Genomic DNA, 17631 nt, shown 5'->3' on the forward strand with positions numbered 1-17631 from the left:
GTCGATTTAGACGAGATAGGGGATCCAGTATTAGAAGCGGAATTTAAAAGAGCTTTGGAGGACTTACGGTCAAATAAGGCAGAAGGGATAGATAACATTCCATCAGAATTTCTAAAATCATTGGGGGAAGTGGCAACAAAACGACTATTCGCGTTGGTGTGTAGAATATATGAGTCTGGCGATATACCATCTGACTTTCGGAAAAGCATCATCCAAACAATTCCGAAGATGGAAAGAGCTGACAACTGCGAGAATTATCGCACAATCAGCTTAACAGCTCATGCATCGAAGCTGCTTATAAGAATAATATACAGAAGAATGGAAAAGAAAATTGAGAATGCGCTAGGTGACGATCAGTTTGGCTTTAGGAAAAGTAAAGGGACGAGAGAGGCAATTCTGACGTTACGGCTAATAATGGAAGCAAGGCTAAAGAAAAATCAAGACACTTTCATAGGATTTGTCGACCTGGAAAAAGCGTTCGACAATATAAAATGGTGCAAGCTGTTCGAGATTCTGAAAAAAGTAGGGGTAAGCTGTAGGGAGAGACGGGTCATATACAATATGTACAACAACCAAGAGGGAATAATAAGAGTGGAGGATCAAGAACGAAGTGCTCGTATTAAGAAGGGTGTAAGACAAGGCTGTAGCCTTTCGCCCCTACTCTTCAATCTGTACATCGAGGAAGCAATGATGGAAATAAAAGAAAGGTTCAGGAGTGGAATTAAAATACAAGGTGAAAGGATATCAATGATACGATTCGCTGATGACATTGCTATCCTGAGTGAAAGTGAAGAAGAATTAAATGATCTGCTGAACGGAATGAACAGTCTAATGAGTACACAGTATGGTTTGAGAGTAAATCGGAGAAAGACGAAGGCAATGAGAAGTAGTAGAAATGAGAAAAGCGAGAAACTTAACATCAGGATTGATGGTCACGAAGTCAATGAAGTTTAGGAATTCTGCTACCTAGGCAGTAAAATAACCAATGACAGACGGAGCAAGGAGGACATCAAAAGCAGACTCGCTATGGCAAATAAGGCATGTCTGGCCAAGAGAGGTCTACTAATATCAGATACCGGCTTTAATTTGAGGAAGAAATTTCTGAGGATGTACGTCTGGAGTACAGCATTGTATGGTAGTGAAACATGGACTGTGGGAAAACCGGAACAGAAGAGAATCGAAGCATTTGAGATGTGGTGCTATAGACGAATGTTGAAAATTAGGTGGACTGATAAGGTAAGGAATGAGGAGGTTCTACGCAGAATCGGAGAGGAAAGGAATATGTGGAAAACACTGATAAGGAGAAGGGACGGGATAATAGGACTTCTGCTAAGACATGAGGGAATGACTTCCATGGTACTAGAGGGAGCTGTAGAGGGCAAAAACTGTAGAGGAAGACAGAGATCGCAATACGTCAAGCAAATAATTGAGGACGTAGGCTGCAAGTGCTACTCTGAGATGAAGAGGTTAGCACAGGAATGGAATTCGTGGGGGGCCGCATCAAACCAGTCAGTATACTGATGAAAAAAAAAAATAAATAAATGATGAATGGCAGCTAACTCTGAATGTAGAAAAATGTAAGTTAATGTCGATGAGTAGGGTAAACAAACCCGTAATGTTAGGATACAGTATTAGTAGTGTCCGACTTGAAACAGTCACGTCGTTTAAATACCTGGGCGTAGCGTTGCAAATCGACATGAAATGAATGAACATGTTAGAATTGTTGTAGGGAAAGCAAATGGTTGACCTCTGTTAATTGGAAGAATTTTGGGAAAGTGTAGTTCATCTGCAAAGGAGACCCCATGTAGGATGTTAGGACGACTTACGCTTGACTACTGATCGAGTGTTTGGGTTCCGCACTAGGTCGGATTAAAGAAAGACATCGAAGTAATTCAGAGGCGGGCTGCTAGATTTGTTATCGGTAGAGTAGAATAACACGGAAGTCTTACGGAGATGCTTCAGCAATGTATATGGGAATCCATAGCGATCTAGAAAACCACAGATAACCCTTAACAGGATGGTTGGACAGAGCAAATCCATCCTCCCGAATACGAGACCAGTGTCACAACAACTTCCCATGCACTGAGGACACCCCTGATGAATCCAGGACTGTTTCCGGTCACTTACAATGCAAAACATAGTGCCGCTCTTCACTGCCGCTCATTCTAAGACTTGCACCGATGACTCCTGGACTGAGATGATGCTGCTGTGCCTTTTGTCTCACTTACCGTTTCTTATATTAAACTACGTGCTACTGTTCACAAGAAAAACCAAGCCAATGCAAACAAATGTGTTTCTTCATTCCCTTTGGCAATTTATTATGCGATTTTATCCCATGATTTAAAGTGCTGTGTTAAGTTTTTGTATGTTTTTCCTGGGTGAATGTAATTCCAACGGCTCTTGTTGGATGGTTATGAGTTGAACAGTTTATGCAATATTTATTAATGTTTTCCTTTATACGCATATGCACCACACACTGATATATGTACTCACTTGTTACAATAAGCATATCCAGTTTTTTTTAAATACACTTTAATATTAAGAAAAGGAACTACGCACCAAGAAGGAATCATCGGAATAGGACGGAAATCGGTAGACATGATGCACAAGTGCAGGCAAACAAATGACTACAATTTCAGAAAAATTGTAGGATTTATACAAGACAAAGAGCATTACAAATTCAGCAAGTTAATAACGCTTTGGTCCACCTATCGGCCTTCATCAGGCAGGTAACCGGCTTGGCCTTGATTGAGTTGTTTGTTTTACGCCTGTGGAATATCGTGCCAAATTCTATCTAATTGGCATGTTACATTGTCAAAATCCCGAGATCGTGGGAGGGTGCTAGCCATAACGCTCCAAATGTTCGCTACTGGGGAGAGACCTTACTGGCCTAGGTAAGTTTAGCAAGAACGAAGATTAGCAGTAGAAACTTTCACCGTGTGCAAGCGGGCATTATCTTGTTGAAGTGTAAGCCTGAGGTGTCTTGACATTATGGGAAGCAAAACGCGGCGTAGAATATCGTCGACGTATCGCAGTACTGTAAAGGTGCTCCGGCTGACAAGTAAAGAGGTCCTGCTATAAAAAGTAATGGCATGCCAGACTATCATCACTCGTAGTTGTCGAGCGGTATGGTGGGCGACAGTCAAGTTGAATCCCACCTCTGTCCGGGTGTCTCCTGACACATCTTTGGTCTTGAATCTAATTGGCTGGAGCAGAGTTGCCTTGACGAGTCCCGCTTCGATATGAGCCCCAATGACAAGTGAAGACATGTCTGGAGACGCCGCGGACCCCGAAATGACACGCAGCTGCTGAGCACGTCACCAGCTCCAGCAAATGGTGCAAGCAAACTGAAGATGACCTACTGTATATGGCGAAACCGGTCCTTCTAAATAAACGATATTTTGCGATCGTGACTGTTTCTTCATAAGTAATTATCACAAGTACAATCGCTGACAGTTCCAACCATGCTGATTAAAATCATACATCCTTCTGAGGTAACCTCTTCATCTCAGAACGGCAGAGTATACACTCTCTCGGTTATTAGTTGTATATATGCCAATGTCTACCTTCCCCTACAATTTTTGCCCTCTGCTACTCCTCATCACTTTCGTTTCTCCTTGCTTTACTCTTAGTCCATTGTGGCGCTATTTAGATTAATCCATTTAAAATATCCTGAAATTTTCGTCACGTCCTCTGAGGCTACGAACGATATCTGCGAATTTCACGAGTATCATTGATTTTTTTCTCCCTGGGTTATAATTCCTTTTGTTTCTGTTGTCGCTTCTTCGGGATATAGATTGAATAGTAGAGGCGACACGCAACATCCTTCTCATTTACCTTTTGTAGCCCAAGCACTTTTATATTACTTTTACATTTTTATTTTTTTCCTTTTGGTTTTCGTGATAATTTCAAACAATTTTCCTTATCTTACAGCCGGCTGGAGTGGTCGAGCGGTTCTAGGCACTACAGTCTGGAACCGCGCGACCGCTACGGTTGTAAGTTCGAATCCTGCCTCGGGCATGGGCGTGTGTGATGTCCTCAGGTTAGTTCTAAGTTCTAGGGGACTGATGACCTCAGTAGTTAAGTCCCATAGTGCTCAGAGCCATTTGAACCGTTTTCTGAACCTTATTGTACATTTACAGTTTCTCTTGGTCTTCAGTTTTGGTGGTATTCAGTTTTCTTGTTTGTATCTTGCTTCTATTATCGAACGGTTCGTCAGAACAGTCTCTCTTGTGCGTTTTATCTTTCCCAAAGTCAAACTGATGGTCTTCTAACAGACTCTCAACTTTCTCTTCCATTAAAGGAAATTTTTATAGCCGGTATCGCGTTCAACACTGTTTTTATTGACAGCTTTCGAAAGGCAGGATGTCATCTTCAGATCCTTAAAAACTTGTTTTGCCTGTACGTCATGTTAGACCGTGCGTTCATTAGTCATGACTTGCTAAAAATTTTAATGGAGAGTATGTTTCACATTCCACGGAAATTTGTTTAAACAAATTACGAACAGGTTTGTCACAACTAAAAATATTCACAACTGAATTGAATCTTGTGGAACCTCGCGTGTCTGTATGCGTAGATCTCCTTTGATACTTGTGGTGACGCACATAGTGAATCTTTCTTACTGGCGTTCTAAAATATATGACCCTAAATGTGCACTTTCACTATATAATGTGGATTTTAACAACTGGCAAGCATCGAAAGAGTGCTACATATGTAGACATTGCAAGTTCCACAAGGTGCAATTTAGCTGGGTATGTTTTGACTTGAGACAAACCAGATTGTAATTACATTTTTCACAAACCTGTGTAGAATGTGTGACATACTCTCAAAGATAATATTAACATGGCATGAGTCATTAACACACTATGGAACACGACGTGCAACCAGAAACTTTTAAAGATCTTGAGACGGCAGTCTTACCTCTCGAAAGTGGCCGATAAAAAACATACAGGGCTATTATAAATGATTGAAGCGCTGTCATAAATTCACTGTAGCTCCATTCATTGACATATGGTCACGACACACTACAGATACGTAGAAGAACTCGTAAAGTTTTGTTCGGCTGAAGTCGCACTTCAGGTTTCTACCGTCAGAGCGCTCGAGAGCGCAGTGAGACAAAATGGCGACAGGAGCCGAGAAAGAGTATGTCGTGCTTGAAATGCACTCACATAAGTCAGTCACAACAATGCAGCGACACTTCAGGACGAAGTTCAACAAAGATCCACCGACTACTAACTCCATTCGGCGATGGTATGCGCACTTTAAAGCTTCTGGATGCCTCTGTAAGGGGAAATCAACGGGTCGGCCTGCAGTGAGCGAAGAAACGGTTGAACGCGTGCGGGCAAGTTTCACGCGTAGCCTGCGGAAAATTGGCTCATGCCACAACTGGAGACCGACAGCGCCGACTTCATCTTTTAACAGGGTGGTGCTCCACCGCACTTCCATCATGATGTTCGGCATTTCTTAAACAGGAGATTGGAATACCGATGGATCGGTCGTGGTGGAGATCATGATCAGCAATTCATGTAATGGCCTCCACGCTCTTCCGACTTAACCCCATGTGATTTCTTTCTGTGGGGTTATGTGAAAGATTCAGCGTTTAAACCTCCTCTACCAAGAAACGTGCCAGAACTGCGAGCTCGCATCAACGATGCTTTCGAACTCATTGATGGGGACATGCTGCGCCGAGTGTGGGAGGAACTTGATTATCGGCTTGATATCTGCCGAATTACTAAAGGGGCACATATCGAACATTTGTGAATGCCTAAAAAAACTTTTTGAGTTTTTGTATGTGTGTGCAAAGCATTGTGAAAATATCTCAAATAATAAAGTTATTGTAGAGCTGTGAAATCGCTTCAATCATTTGTAATAACCCTGCACATATCGCTCCTTCTAGTTTCTCATTATGAGGAACTTCAATCAAATCCTTTTTCATTCTTCTGTGCAATATTTTTTATCCTCAACTTGGGTATCCAAGACGTTAAGCTGATTGTGAGATAGTTCCCGCCCTTATCAACCACCCTGGCTATCTTCGCCGCTGTGTTTGCAAAACTGTTCCGAAAGTCTGGTGGTACATTTGCAGGCTCAGTGTGTTTACAGATCAGCTTAACTAAGTAACTCCGCCCGTACAGGCCATGAAGGCTCAACAGTACCGACCGGCCTATGTGTCACCCTCAGCCCACAGGCATCACTGGATGCGGATATGTAGGGGCATGTGGTCAGCACACCGCTCTCCCGGCCGCTATTTCTCCACCAAGTAGCTCCTCAGTTTGCGCCAGCCACGGTGGCCGAGCGGCTCTAGGCGCTTCAGTCCGTAACCGCGCGACTGTTGCGGTCGCAGGTTCGAATCCTACCTCGGGCATGGATGTGTGTGATGTCCTTAGGTTAGATAGGTTTAAGTAGTTCTAAGTTCTTGGGGACTGATGACCTCAGATGTTAAGTCCCATAGTGGTCAGAGCCATTTGAACCATTTTTTCCTCCGTTTGTCTCACAAGGGCTGAGTGCACCCCGCTTGCCAACAGCTCTCGGTTTATTGCCACTTGAGCCATTAATTTTACAAATTCCGAAGAAATGTTATGTATCCCATCCGGATTATTTGATAACAAGACTTGTTTCATTAAACTGTAACTCTATAACTTGATCCCCTATGTCTCATACATCGACAAGTCCTCCCTCTCATTGAGAACTTCAGTGAACTTGTTGCACCTATCAGCTGTCTTTTCTGAATTTAACAGTGAGATTCCTCTGCAGCTTTACTGATTTTTTTCCAAAATTGTTTTGTCTTTTTCATAAGGTGAATTTGTCGTTGCGACAATTTCGTTTTCTATTTCCCCACCCTCGTAAAAGAGCTGTAAACTGCTTCATTTACCAGCCTACTAAGTAGCTAGAGCCCCCAATGGTTCTATTAGTCGATTGGCTTGATGTAGCAGTTCCATCATCTAGACCACAAAGGATGCCATCCAGAAATCCGAGAACAGTTCAAGGATTCTGTGCCCTTCAGGTGCCAACACAGCAATGAGTTTATAACTGTGCTTGATGTAACTGAGATACTGGTCTGAAAACGTTAGAGAACGGAGCAAACGCGCCACTAGCATGGACTTTGTTGTGGATTTGGCTCACGGATTTTGTTGTGTTTACAGGGCAGGTCGCGGAGGAGCCAGCCCCGGTGTTCCTGGCGCCACTGGACAACGTGACGGCCACGCAGGGGAGGGACGTCAGCTTCACGTGCGTCGTGGACCACCTGGGCGAGTACAAGGCAAGTACGCGCTCTGCCGTCTCAGGACTGCTGTCACCAGAGTAAGCCGTTCAGAAGGGATACATAATAGCCTTGTACACGAACCAGAATGTAGTTAAGAGAGTCGAAGGACGTGACAGGGGGTAGTAACTGCGAAGGGAGGGAGCCAGAGAGAAACTGGAAGAGTTGAATGTTATGAAAAACGGAAAGAAGTTGAGGAAGGAGTACGACAACCTGTACAATAAGCAAACTGTAAATGAAACCGGGAGATTTGTAGGAAAAAGAATGAAAGTGGACATTCACTGTATTTTCATTCATGGCGTTTGGTGATAACATTGTAGTCCTGTCAGAGACAGCAAAGGAATTTGCCGTCAGTTGTACAAATTGGGTACCGCCGTGAAAAGAGGCAATAGGGCGAACATCAGCCCAAGTAATATAGGGGTAATGGGGCGTAATCGAATTACGTCTGGTGACTGCGAGGGAAATATATTAGAAAGTGGGGCACTACTATTTTGGCAGTAAAAGTGGATTAAAACTCATACTAGTAATAGCAAGAAAAACCTATCTGAAAAAGAGTGAGACGTTAAGATATCACATACATTTAAGTGGTAGTGAGTCTTTTCTGCTGGTAACTGTCTCGAGTGTAGCACTGTATAAAATATGTAGCCTCTTATCAAATAGGAAAGTGGACGATGAATAGTAGATACAAGAAGAGGAATAGGAGCATTTGAAATGTGTTGTAACAGAATAGCGTTGCAGAGAAGACAGGTAAATAGGATAACTTATAAGGAATAATGAACCGGGAGAAAAGACATGTACGGCACAACTATACTAAAATATAGGCTGATAATTAGTTTGGATATATGAAGGGTAAATTGTAGGAGGGGGGAAGGGGAGGGAGACAGAGAGAGAGAGAGAGAGAGAGGGGCTTGAATATGTTAAGCAGTTTCAAACAGACACAGGTTACAGTGTGACTCACCTAAGCTGTCCACTTTAGGTATTACTTGAACCGTTTAAGATATCGTATTTTCGTTTTTACCCGAATGAATTGCGAAAAAATCCTCACTGAATGACTTACAGTTTCATCTGCCAGAAAATCTATTTCGTTCGCTCCGCTCGTTGCAGACTTGCCCTCTATCCTTTGCGTAGTATTCCATTGTCCTTCCAACACTGATATCGTGGACATTCACTGTATTTTCATTCATGGCGTTTACGTCCGTCTGGATACATTTCTGCTTACAACACTGCTGTTCTTGTGTGTTGTTCTGTGCACTCAGTGAAGAACTAGCAGATCTAGTTCCTCTCGGTTTGTGTAAGACTTTTTTTCCAAACTAACCAGTTGTCAACACATGTGAATAAGAAAGAAAGATTGGGAGCTTCATTACTTCAGTACGCCTTTTATATCTTTATCATGGCGGTGCAAAATGACGTTTCCTCTTACTCATGACATTAATTTCAGTACTTTTTCATTACGCATGTGTGTTGGACACTGATGTATACGAATTATTTTGTAGGTTTTGTTCTGTTCTACAGTATGCCCGAGATAAAAGCATTCTTCCTCTGCACCTCGCCCTGTGAAGTGTCGGAGTGCACGCCCACACTAATGCAAGTGAGACCGAACTGCGTCAGTAACGTGTGATAGTTAACGACTGCCACTCATTCCTTCGTCAGACAGACGCAGTTCTCTGCTCTATGCCGTCTGCCAGCTGACCCAAGGTCCGAGTGTTGCACGATCGAGTCCCATTCCCCCACTGCTAAATTGGGCAAGCCCTTCTGACGTCATTAGTCAATACACATACACTGAAAGACACAAATTTAGACTTAAGCAACACCTCTCTTATACGTTAATCTTCAGCTTGTAGATATCACAGGGTTTATTCTTATTTTCTTTCTCTGTCAAAGCTGCACTAATTTTGCTCCATCCCCACTCAGCTGCAGTGGACAAACTTATTCTGTAGGCTAAGAGATATCTTCGCGTGTATATGGTGGCCACGCAAGCCGCACAGACGACTATGTCATTAGGCGAGTAGTGTTGGCAATCTCCAGCACACCCTGGGATGCTGTGCAGAACTTATTCTCCCTCTCTATCGGTCACCAAGCGAGTGAACATCTCGCGGATCGGAGCACACCTGATGAGAGAAAACAGCACCTGCGGGGGATGCAGCCAGCACTGTTCGACAATGCTGGACGTACCCTCATATGGTGAGACATGGGAGCACGTAAATCAAACTGAATACTGTTGAACATGATCGTTTTGGTGATCCAGGTGTTATTATGTGGGAGGCATAATGTTGCATAGGCGTAGGTCTACTATCTACAAATCTTTGAATACGGTACATTCACCAGTCAAAGTTGTTGTGGCACTGTACTTCTTCCCCACATGCGTCTTTACAGGGGTGCGTTCGATACTGACCACATTTTCATGGGTGACAATGAGCGACCACATTGTAAGAGTAGCTGGAGGAGCTCTTGGAACAAGAGGACATTTGCGAACAGAGTGACTTGCCATTCCGACGACCTAAACCCCTTCGAGCATGTGTGGGATGTGTTGGAAAGACGTAGTGGAGGACATCTACTTGTACCGACGACCATCTGGCAGTTGTTCACCACGCTAGTAGATCAATAGAACACCCTTATACAGGCATTTCTTATCTGCATTGTGGCCAGCATGGGAGCACGTTGCAAAGCATTGACTTCTGTCCTTGGTGGTGGCACACACTATTACAAACCATGTCCAGCCCTTTTAGGGGACCATGACGAATCACGGTAAGTTTGGTTTAATGATTGACTTTGAGCAAAAGTATAATTGCTGTATTATGCAGTAGCAGTTCTTTCAGTGTATTGTAGATTTGTCATTAGAGAGTGATACATCATGCGAAGCTTACTTTCTTTCCTTAAGGCGAGGTTCTCATTCAAATGAGCAAAAAAATACGAAGTTTAGAAATTTTTGTTGATACAATGAAAACACGTACAAATGATCTGAAAACCAAACATGGATAACATCAGTCGATACTACATTAAATTCACTGGAGATTGTACCTAACCAGAATGAAATAACTTTTAAATTTAACGAAATGGTGCTAAATTGAAGTCTGATTTCGTCGTTTGGGTGTTTCACTCTTTAAAGCTTTACAAAAAATAGTTACTTTTAGCAAATTTCATATATTACAGGTATAAGCTCTCAAGGAACGCCTTTACTCTTGGGGGTTCAAAGGTAGAAGTTAATAGGTCGAACCGTTTTCATTTTGAGCTTCACGCAGTTTTGAAATATTATCTTTCGAATAAAAGCCAGCCGCGGTGGTCTAGCGGTTCTAGGGGCGAAGTACGGAACCGCGCGACTGCTACGGTCGCAGGTTCGAATCCTGCCTCGGGCATTGATGTGTGTGATGTCCTTAGGTTAGTTAGGTTTAAGTAGTTCTAAGTTCTAGGGGACTGATCACCTCAGATGTTAAGTCCCAAAGTGCTCAGAGCCATTTGAACCATTTTTTTTTCGGATAAAACTTGTTTAAAGTTTAGAGAGAGCTTCTGTATGTATTATTAGTTCAATCTGCATAAAAACTACTTGTTCTTAACACAAATCTGAAGTTATATTTTCGAGATTCGAAACGGCTAATCCAATATGGTTGACTAAAAATTATGTTTTATCAACTGTGACAAAAACTTCACCGAATAAGTATTTCCGTTACTTACGTTTAGTCTGCAATTCCAGAACGGTATATCAACCCCTCCTCCAACTCGTATTGATCCTGGAGAGAAATTCCCTCGTCCTTCTTGGCGAGAAAAGCCGACGTCGCGGAGCTGAATATGCTGCGTTTTGCAATCTGCGCAGGATGTTCGTTAGCTTTATCGACGAACATTTTGCAAGCATACTGCAATGCATTTTGCGAACTCGGCTCACGGCACGACAGATTTTCTGCCTGAGCTGGGCGTCTCCATCTGAGAGCGTCCCACGGTGGTCGTGACGGTGCTTCGAATAATGTGCTGTAGACACATTTGTAACACACGAATTAAAAAACCGTTCCATTCCAATATTCTACACAAAAATACCTTTAGAAAAATGAAACAAAAAACATTAGTTTACGACCATGTTGAATGAGAACCTACCTTAAGTAGCTTTAGATTTTAAAATATGTTTTTGTGACTAAATGTGAATGTTATTGATCCGGGTCGCTTTTACCGTAGATATGTTGTATGTTGTTGTTGTGGTCTTGAGTCCAGAGACTGATTTGATGCAGCTCTCCATGCTACTCTATCCTGTGCAAGCCTCTTCATCTCCCAGTACCGTTTTCAACCTACATCCTTCTGAATCTGTTTAGTGTATTCATCTCTTCGTCTCCCTCTACGATTTTTACCCTCCACGCTGCCCTCGAATACTAAATTGGTGATCCCAAGATGCCTCAGAACATGTCTTATAGTCGAGTTGTGCCTTAAATTTCTCTTCTCCCCAATTATATTCAGTACCTCCTCATTAGATACGTGATCTACCCGTCTAATCTTCAGTATTTTTCTGTAGCACCACATTTCGAAAGCTTCTATTCTGTTCTTGTCTAAACTATTTATCGTCCACGTTTCACTTCCATACATGGCTACACTCCATACAAATACTTTCAGAAACGACTTCCTGACACTTAAATCTATACTCGATGTTAACAAATTTCTCTTCTTCAGAAACGCTTTCCTTGCCATTGCCAGTCTACATTTTATATCCTCTCTACTTCGACCATCATCAGTTATTTTGCTCCCCAAATAGCAAAACACATTTACTACTTTAAGCATCTCATTTCCTAATCTAATTCCCTCAGCATCACCCGATTTAATTCGACTAAATTCCATTATCCTCGTTTTGCTTCTGTTGATGTTCATCTTATATCCTCCTTTCAAGACACTGTCCATTCCATTCAGCTGCTCTTCCAGGTCCTTTGCTGTCTCTGACAGAATTACAATGTCATCGGCGAACCTCTAAGTTTTTATTTCTTCTCCATTGATTTTAATACCTACTCTTAATTTTTCTTTTGTTTCCTTTAATGTTTGCTCAACGTAAAGATTGGATAACATCGGGGATAGGCTACAATCCTGTCTCAGTCCCTTCCCAACCACTGTTTCCCTTTCATGCCCCTCGACTCTTTATAACTGCCGTCTTGTTTCTGTACAAATTGCAAATAGCCTCTCGCTCCCTGTATTTTACCCCTGCCACCTTCAGAATTTGAATAAGAGTATTCCAGATAATGGTTCTGATATCTTTTTCAGGATGTGCACTCTGTTTCAGCTGCAGAAGTTGCTAGTGTTGTGTTGCTTGGTGCGGCAGGTGGCGTGGATCAAGTCTGACTCGAAGGCGATCCTGGCGATCCACACGCACATGGTGGCGCACAACCCGCGGCTGGCCGTCACCCACAACGGCCACAACACGTGGAGGCTTCACGTGAGCAACGTGCAGCGCGCAGACTCCGGCTCCTACATGTGCCAGGTCAACACCGACCCCATGAAGTACATGGTCAGTTCAGCTCCCGTCACTCGCAAGCAATACGTAGTCTGCCTAAGAATTCTGTTGCCTTCATCAGATGCACTTCCCTCTGTTTTACATCATGTGTTATATATTTAAACGTAAACAACGATGTAAAACAAAACTGCCGCCCTGGATAGCCGAGCGGTCAGAGACGCCTTGTCACGGTTCGCGCGGCTCCCCCCCGTCGTAGGTCCGAGTCCTCCCTCGGGCATGTGTGTGTTTGTTGTCCTTAGCGTAAGTTAGTTTAAGTTAGATTAAGTAGTGCGTAAACTACGGGACCGATGACCTCAGCAGTTTGGTCCCATAAGACCTTACCACAAATTAAATTACTTAAAACAAAATTAAATCCATCAGATGATGACGATGGAATTGTCGCTAACAAATCTAGCAGGCGGCAATGGAGAGGTAGTAGATTCCAATTTTAGCTACGGTTACTTGAACATAAGCATACCTCTAAAAGCAAAAAGGTTAAAATGAATACACCGAAATTTATTGCTCTTCCCACAATTCCAGAGTGAAGTGGTTTTCGAGGACATAGACAAGTGCAAACAAACTTAACTGTACCTTAGTTAAAACTTGATATTATAATTTAAATAAACGTTTGCCCACTAATGTGCGTACAAGTCTCCCTATGGCGCTGTAGCTACAATAAGGTAGAAAATAAATAAATTTATCCATTATGGAGCTGTACAATCTTGTGATAACATGTAGAATGAAATATAAATACAGAAAGCTCTGACCAGTTACGAATGAAATATTATTTTTGTTCATGAACTGTTTCTCCAGCATTTTCAGGCTCATCTTCATAATCTTACTTATCTGTAGCATTGTACCAGGCGGTGGAGGTTACTTTACGTGACACTAAGCTTTTATCTTCATTACTCAAAAGCGATTGTGTTAAGCACTCTTCACCATAGTTCCACCTTTGTTGAATTTTGTTGTTGTAGATCGGTTCCTTGTGACAGTCAAGAGCTTACACAATATGATAACAGGCAGTAAATGATAGCAAATGGTACTTAAAAGTGTGGCTGACACACAATGACAATCGAACCTGTAAGTTGTTTGTTGACACGAATACCTCTCACACTGCTGCATGAAGCAGCAACGTGCTGCAACTATGAACACGTAAACGTCTGCATTTAACCTGAAAATGATTCTGAAAATGTCTCGAAAAAAAATAATTCATGAAAAGAAATTAATATTTTATAAGCGAATAGTTTCAGCTACCTATATTTATGTTTCACTGAATAGAAGGTTTGCTCATCAAACCATTGTTACAATCTCCTGTCATATTCAGATGACATCGGACTGTATCAAAATGCCAGACCTACAACTACTGCTTCTCTCGTTGTGACTCGAATGATTACGTTTATTTAGCATCACAATGGGTACAAAACGTACGTCTCAATCTAAACCGCAAGAAGACACAGTTAATCTAAGTATTATACTGATAGCTTTTCATGATTTGAGATATTGTCATACGATAAGCATGTGACCTTTTAAATCTTCATATAATAATTTATTACATCTAGATCGCCTGATTACTGAAATATTTACAATACCAGTTTCGCCCATTTACTGATATCTTCAGATGTGATATGTAATCGACTAAGAATTTCGTCAAGATATACAGAAATTCAAATTATGCACTACGAACATCAAGAAACGGTACAAAACGCGTACTTAAATTATATAAAGTTGCCACATGGGAAGAGAGTCTCTTAATTATCAATAATTAGGTGTTTCTGACATAATAAATTCTTACACCGAAAGCTGACCAGAGAATAATTTCGTCAAGTAGTTTGTCTCATACTCGTAAATGGTACTCAGTTAATAGTGGTTGAATTCGATTTCCAGTACAGTTTCCAGTCTACATCAGTGTCATCAACTCTGACACTTCCCCTCTCCTCCCACTAATCACCCATCAAGGTCACCACTCCCATTCTCCCTCAATGTTCCATCCCCACCCTTCAAGGTTTCCCCATCCTGTTTCCCCCCAATGTAACACCCTTCTTTTACTCTCATTCTCTTACAATTACCCTATCTTCCACTTCATTTCCCCTCACAATTACCCTATCTCCCACTTCATTTCCCCTCCCTGACTATGTGTTCTCAAGTGTTTCATTTAAACAATTTTTTAGTGCAAGAGCAGCATGTTAACGACGGAATAGCATCTGTCCATACAGCGTACGGTATGAGAGATGTCAGCCCTCTAAAACTGTTTGAACAACACACCTGTGAACAGACAGACAGGAGGGGGGGGGGGGGCGCATGGGGTGTAGAGGAATTTGAGAGGGAATGGAAAGAGAAGGATGGGGTGACCTTGAGAGCGAGCAGGTGACCTTGATGGGGACTGAGAGGGTGTGAACTTGAGAGGTGAAGGAGAGGTATAGTCTTGGAAAGCTACAAATATCTGTTTAGACTACTCCAGCAATTAAAAATGCATAGGATGTTTGATTAGATGCAACTGAGGGCCTCAATTCCCTAAATGAATGGATAAATAAAATAAAGAAATAAGTAATATATCATTGCATTTACAGTGTGTTGTAGTCGAACATTACGTTGAGCACAAATTATGTGATATAATTGACAATATCAGGATCAGTTAGTTCTCATGAGAAATTCACCAATAGTTAGGACAGAATTAGTAGCTAATAGGCACAGTATTTAGTATCTTGAGCTGTATTCTACACCGAAAGCAGTTTTATATCAATGAACACTTAACTATATTATTCCTGTTCCAACAATTAACTTTTCTAATTTCTCTGTTGGGTGAAAAAAAAGGGATATGCTGCTCCTGCACTAATACCTTCAAGGAAAGAAGTAGCTGGAACACCAATTATTTGAACTATAATGTGCTGAACTTAACCATCGTTAACACTTGGTTTAAGAATCACGAAAGAAGGTTGTATATGCAGAAGAGGCCTGCAGACTCCGGAAGGTTTCAGATAAAGTATGTAATGGTAAGACAGAGATGTTTTCAGATACATTATATAATGGTAAGACAAAGATCGTTTCAGGTAGATTATATAATGGTAAGGCAGAGATTTAGGAACCAGGTTTTAAACTGTAAAACATTTCCAGGGACAGATGTGCATTCTGACCACAATTTATTGGTTATGAACTGTATATTCAAACTGAAGAGACTGCAAAAAAGTAGGATTTTAATAAGATAGAACTCAGGTAAACTGAAAGAACCAGATTTTGTAGAGAGTTTCAGAGAGAGCTTTAGGGAAAGATTGACAAGAACAAGGGAAAGAAATACAGTAGAAGAAGAATGGGTAGCTCTGAGAGATGACATAGTGAAGGCAGCAGAGGATCAAGAGAGTAAAAAGACTAATAGTTTATTAAGTCACGGTTGCAAAATACTAACACGAATTCCTTATAGGCTAATGGAAAAACTGGTACAAGCCGACCTCGGGGAGGATCAGTTTGGATTGCATAGAAATGTTGGGACACGCGAGGCAATGCTGACCCTACGGCTTATCTTAGAAGATATATTAAACAAAGGCAAACTTACGTTTCTAGCATTGGTAGACTTAGAGAAAGCTTTTGACAGTGTTGACTGGAATACTCTTTCTGTGGTGTCACCGCCAGACACCACAGTTGCTAGGTGGTAGCCTTTCAATCGGCCGCGGTCCGTTAGTATACGTCGGACCCGCGGGTCGCCACTATCAGTGATTGCAGACCGAGCGCCGCCACACGGCAGGTCTAGAGAGACTTCCTAGCACTCTCCCCAGTTGTAGAACCGATTTTGCTAGCGATGGTTCACTGACAAAATACGCTCTCATTTGCCGAGACGATAGTTAGCCTAGCCTTCAGCTACGTCATTTGCTACGACCTAGCAAGGCACCATTACCAGTTACTACTGATACTGTGAAGCATGTACCGTAAAGAGCGACGTTCACCATTAATGGATTAAAGTCAAGTATTCCACCAGCTACGTCCGTTTTTTATAAATTCTAATTTCCTTGTCCTGTTCCAGACCTCACGCCAGCCTGCGTGAGCTAAAACGCGTGCCTTTCGGCTTCCTCTAGTAACACGGTGTTGGCTCTCCTGCCAACCACAACACTTTCAAATTCTGAAGGTTGCACGGGTAAAATACATGGAGCGAAACGCTGTTTACAATATGTACAGAAATCAGATGGCAGTTATAAGAGTCGAGGAGAGCAGTGATTGAGAAGGGAGTGAGGTACGGTTGTAGACTATCGACGATGTTATTCAACCTGTATATTGCGTATGCAATAAAGGAAAGAAAAGAAAAGTTTGGAGGAAGAATTGAAATCCATGGAGACAGCAAAGGAGCCGGAAGAGTAGTAGGACGGAATGGAGTTCAACGGAATGGACAGTGTCTTGAAAAGAGGATATAAGCTCAAAATCAACAAAGCAAAACGAGGATAATGGAATGCAGTGGAATTAAATCAGATGACGCTGAAGGAATTAGATTAGGAAATGAGACACTTAAAGTAGTGGATGAGTTTTGCCATTTGGGAAGCAAAATAACTGTCGATAATCGAAGTAGAAAGGATATAAAATTTGGACTAGCTATGGCAAGGAAAGCGTTTGTGAAGAAGAGAAATTCATTAACATTGAGATTAGATTTAAGTGTCAGGAAGTCTTTTCTGAAAGTATTTGTATGGAGTGTAGCCATGTATGGGAGTAAAACGCAGACGATAAATAGTTTAGACAAAAAGAGAATAGAAGCTTTCGAAATGTGGTGCTACAGAAGAATGCTGAAGATTAGATGGGTAGATCACATAACTAATGAGGAGGTATTGAATAGAATTGGAGAGAAGAGAAATTTGTGGCACATCTTGGCTAGAAAATGGGATCGGTTGGTAGGACATTCTGTGTGGCATTAAGGGATCACCACTTTAATATTGGAGGGTAGCGT

General features: G+C 41.9%; 1 protein-coding gene across 1 annotated transcript in view; it reads left to right on the top strand.

Moving 5' to 3' along the window:
- LOC126088226 (lachesin-like) overlaps positions 1-17631 on the top strand; it is a 405913-nt gene that overhangs the window by 341229 nt on the left and 47053 nt on the right. Inside the window, exons 3-4 of the mRNA XM_049906353.1 lie at positions 7140-7255; positions 12540-12725. Of these exons, the coding sequence (XP_049762310.1) occupies positions 7140-7255; positions 12540-12725 (302 nt within the window). The remainder of the gene's footprint in view (positions 1-7139; positions 7256-12539; positions 12726-17631) is intronic.

The sequence above is a fragment of the Schistocerca cancellata genome, chromosome 6 (genome assembly GCF_023864275.1).
Source record: "Schistocerca cancellata isolate TAMUIC-IGC-003103 chromosome 6, iqSchCanc2.1, whole genome shotgun sequence".
In the NCBI taxonomy this organism is placed as follows: Eukaryota; Metazoa; Arthropoda; class Insecta; order Orthoptera; family Acrididae; genus Schistocerca; species Schistocerca cancellata.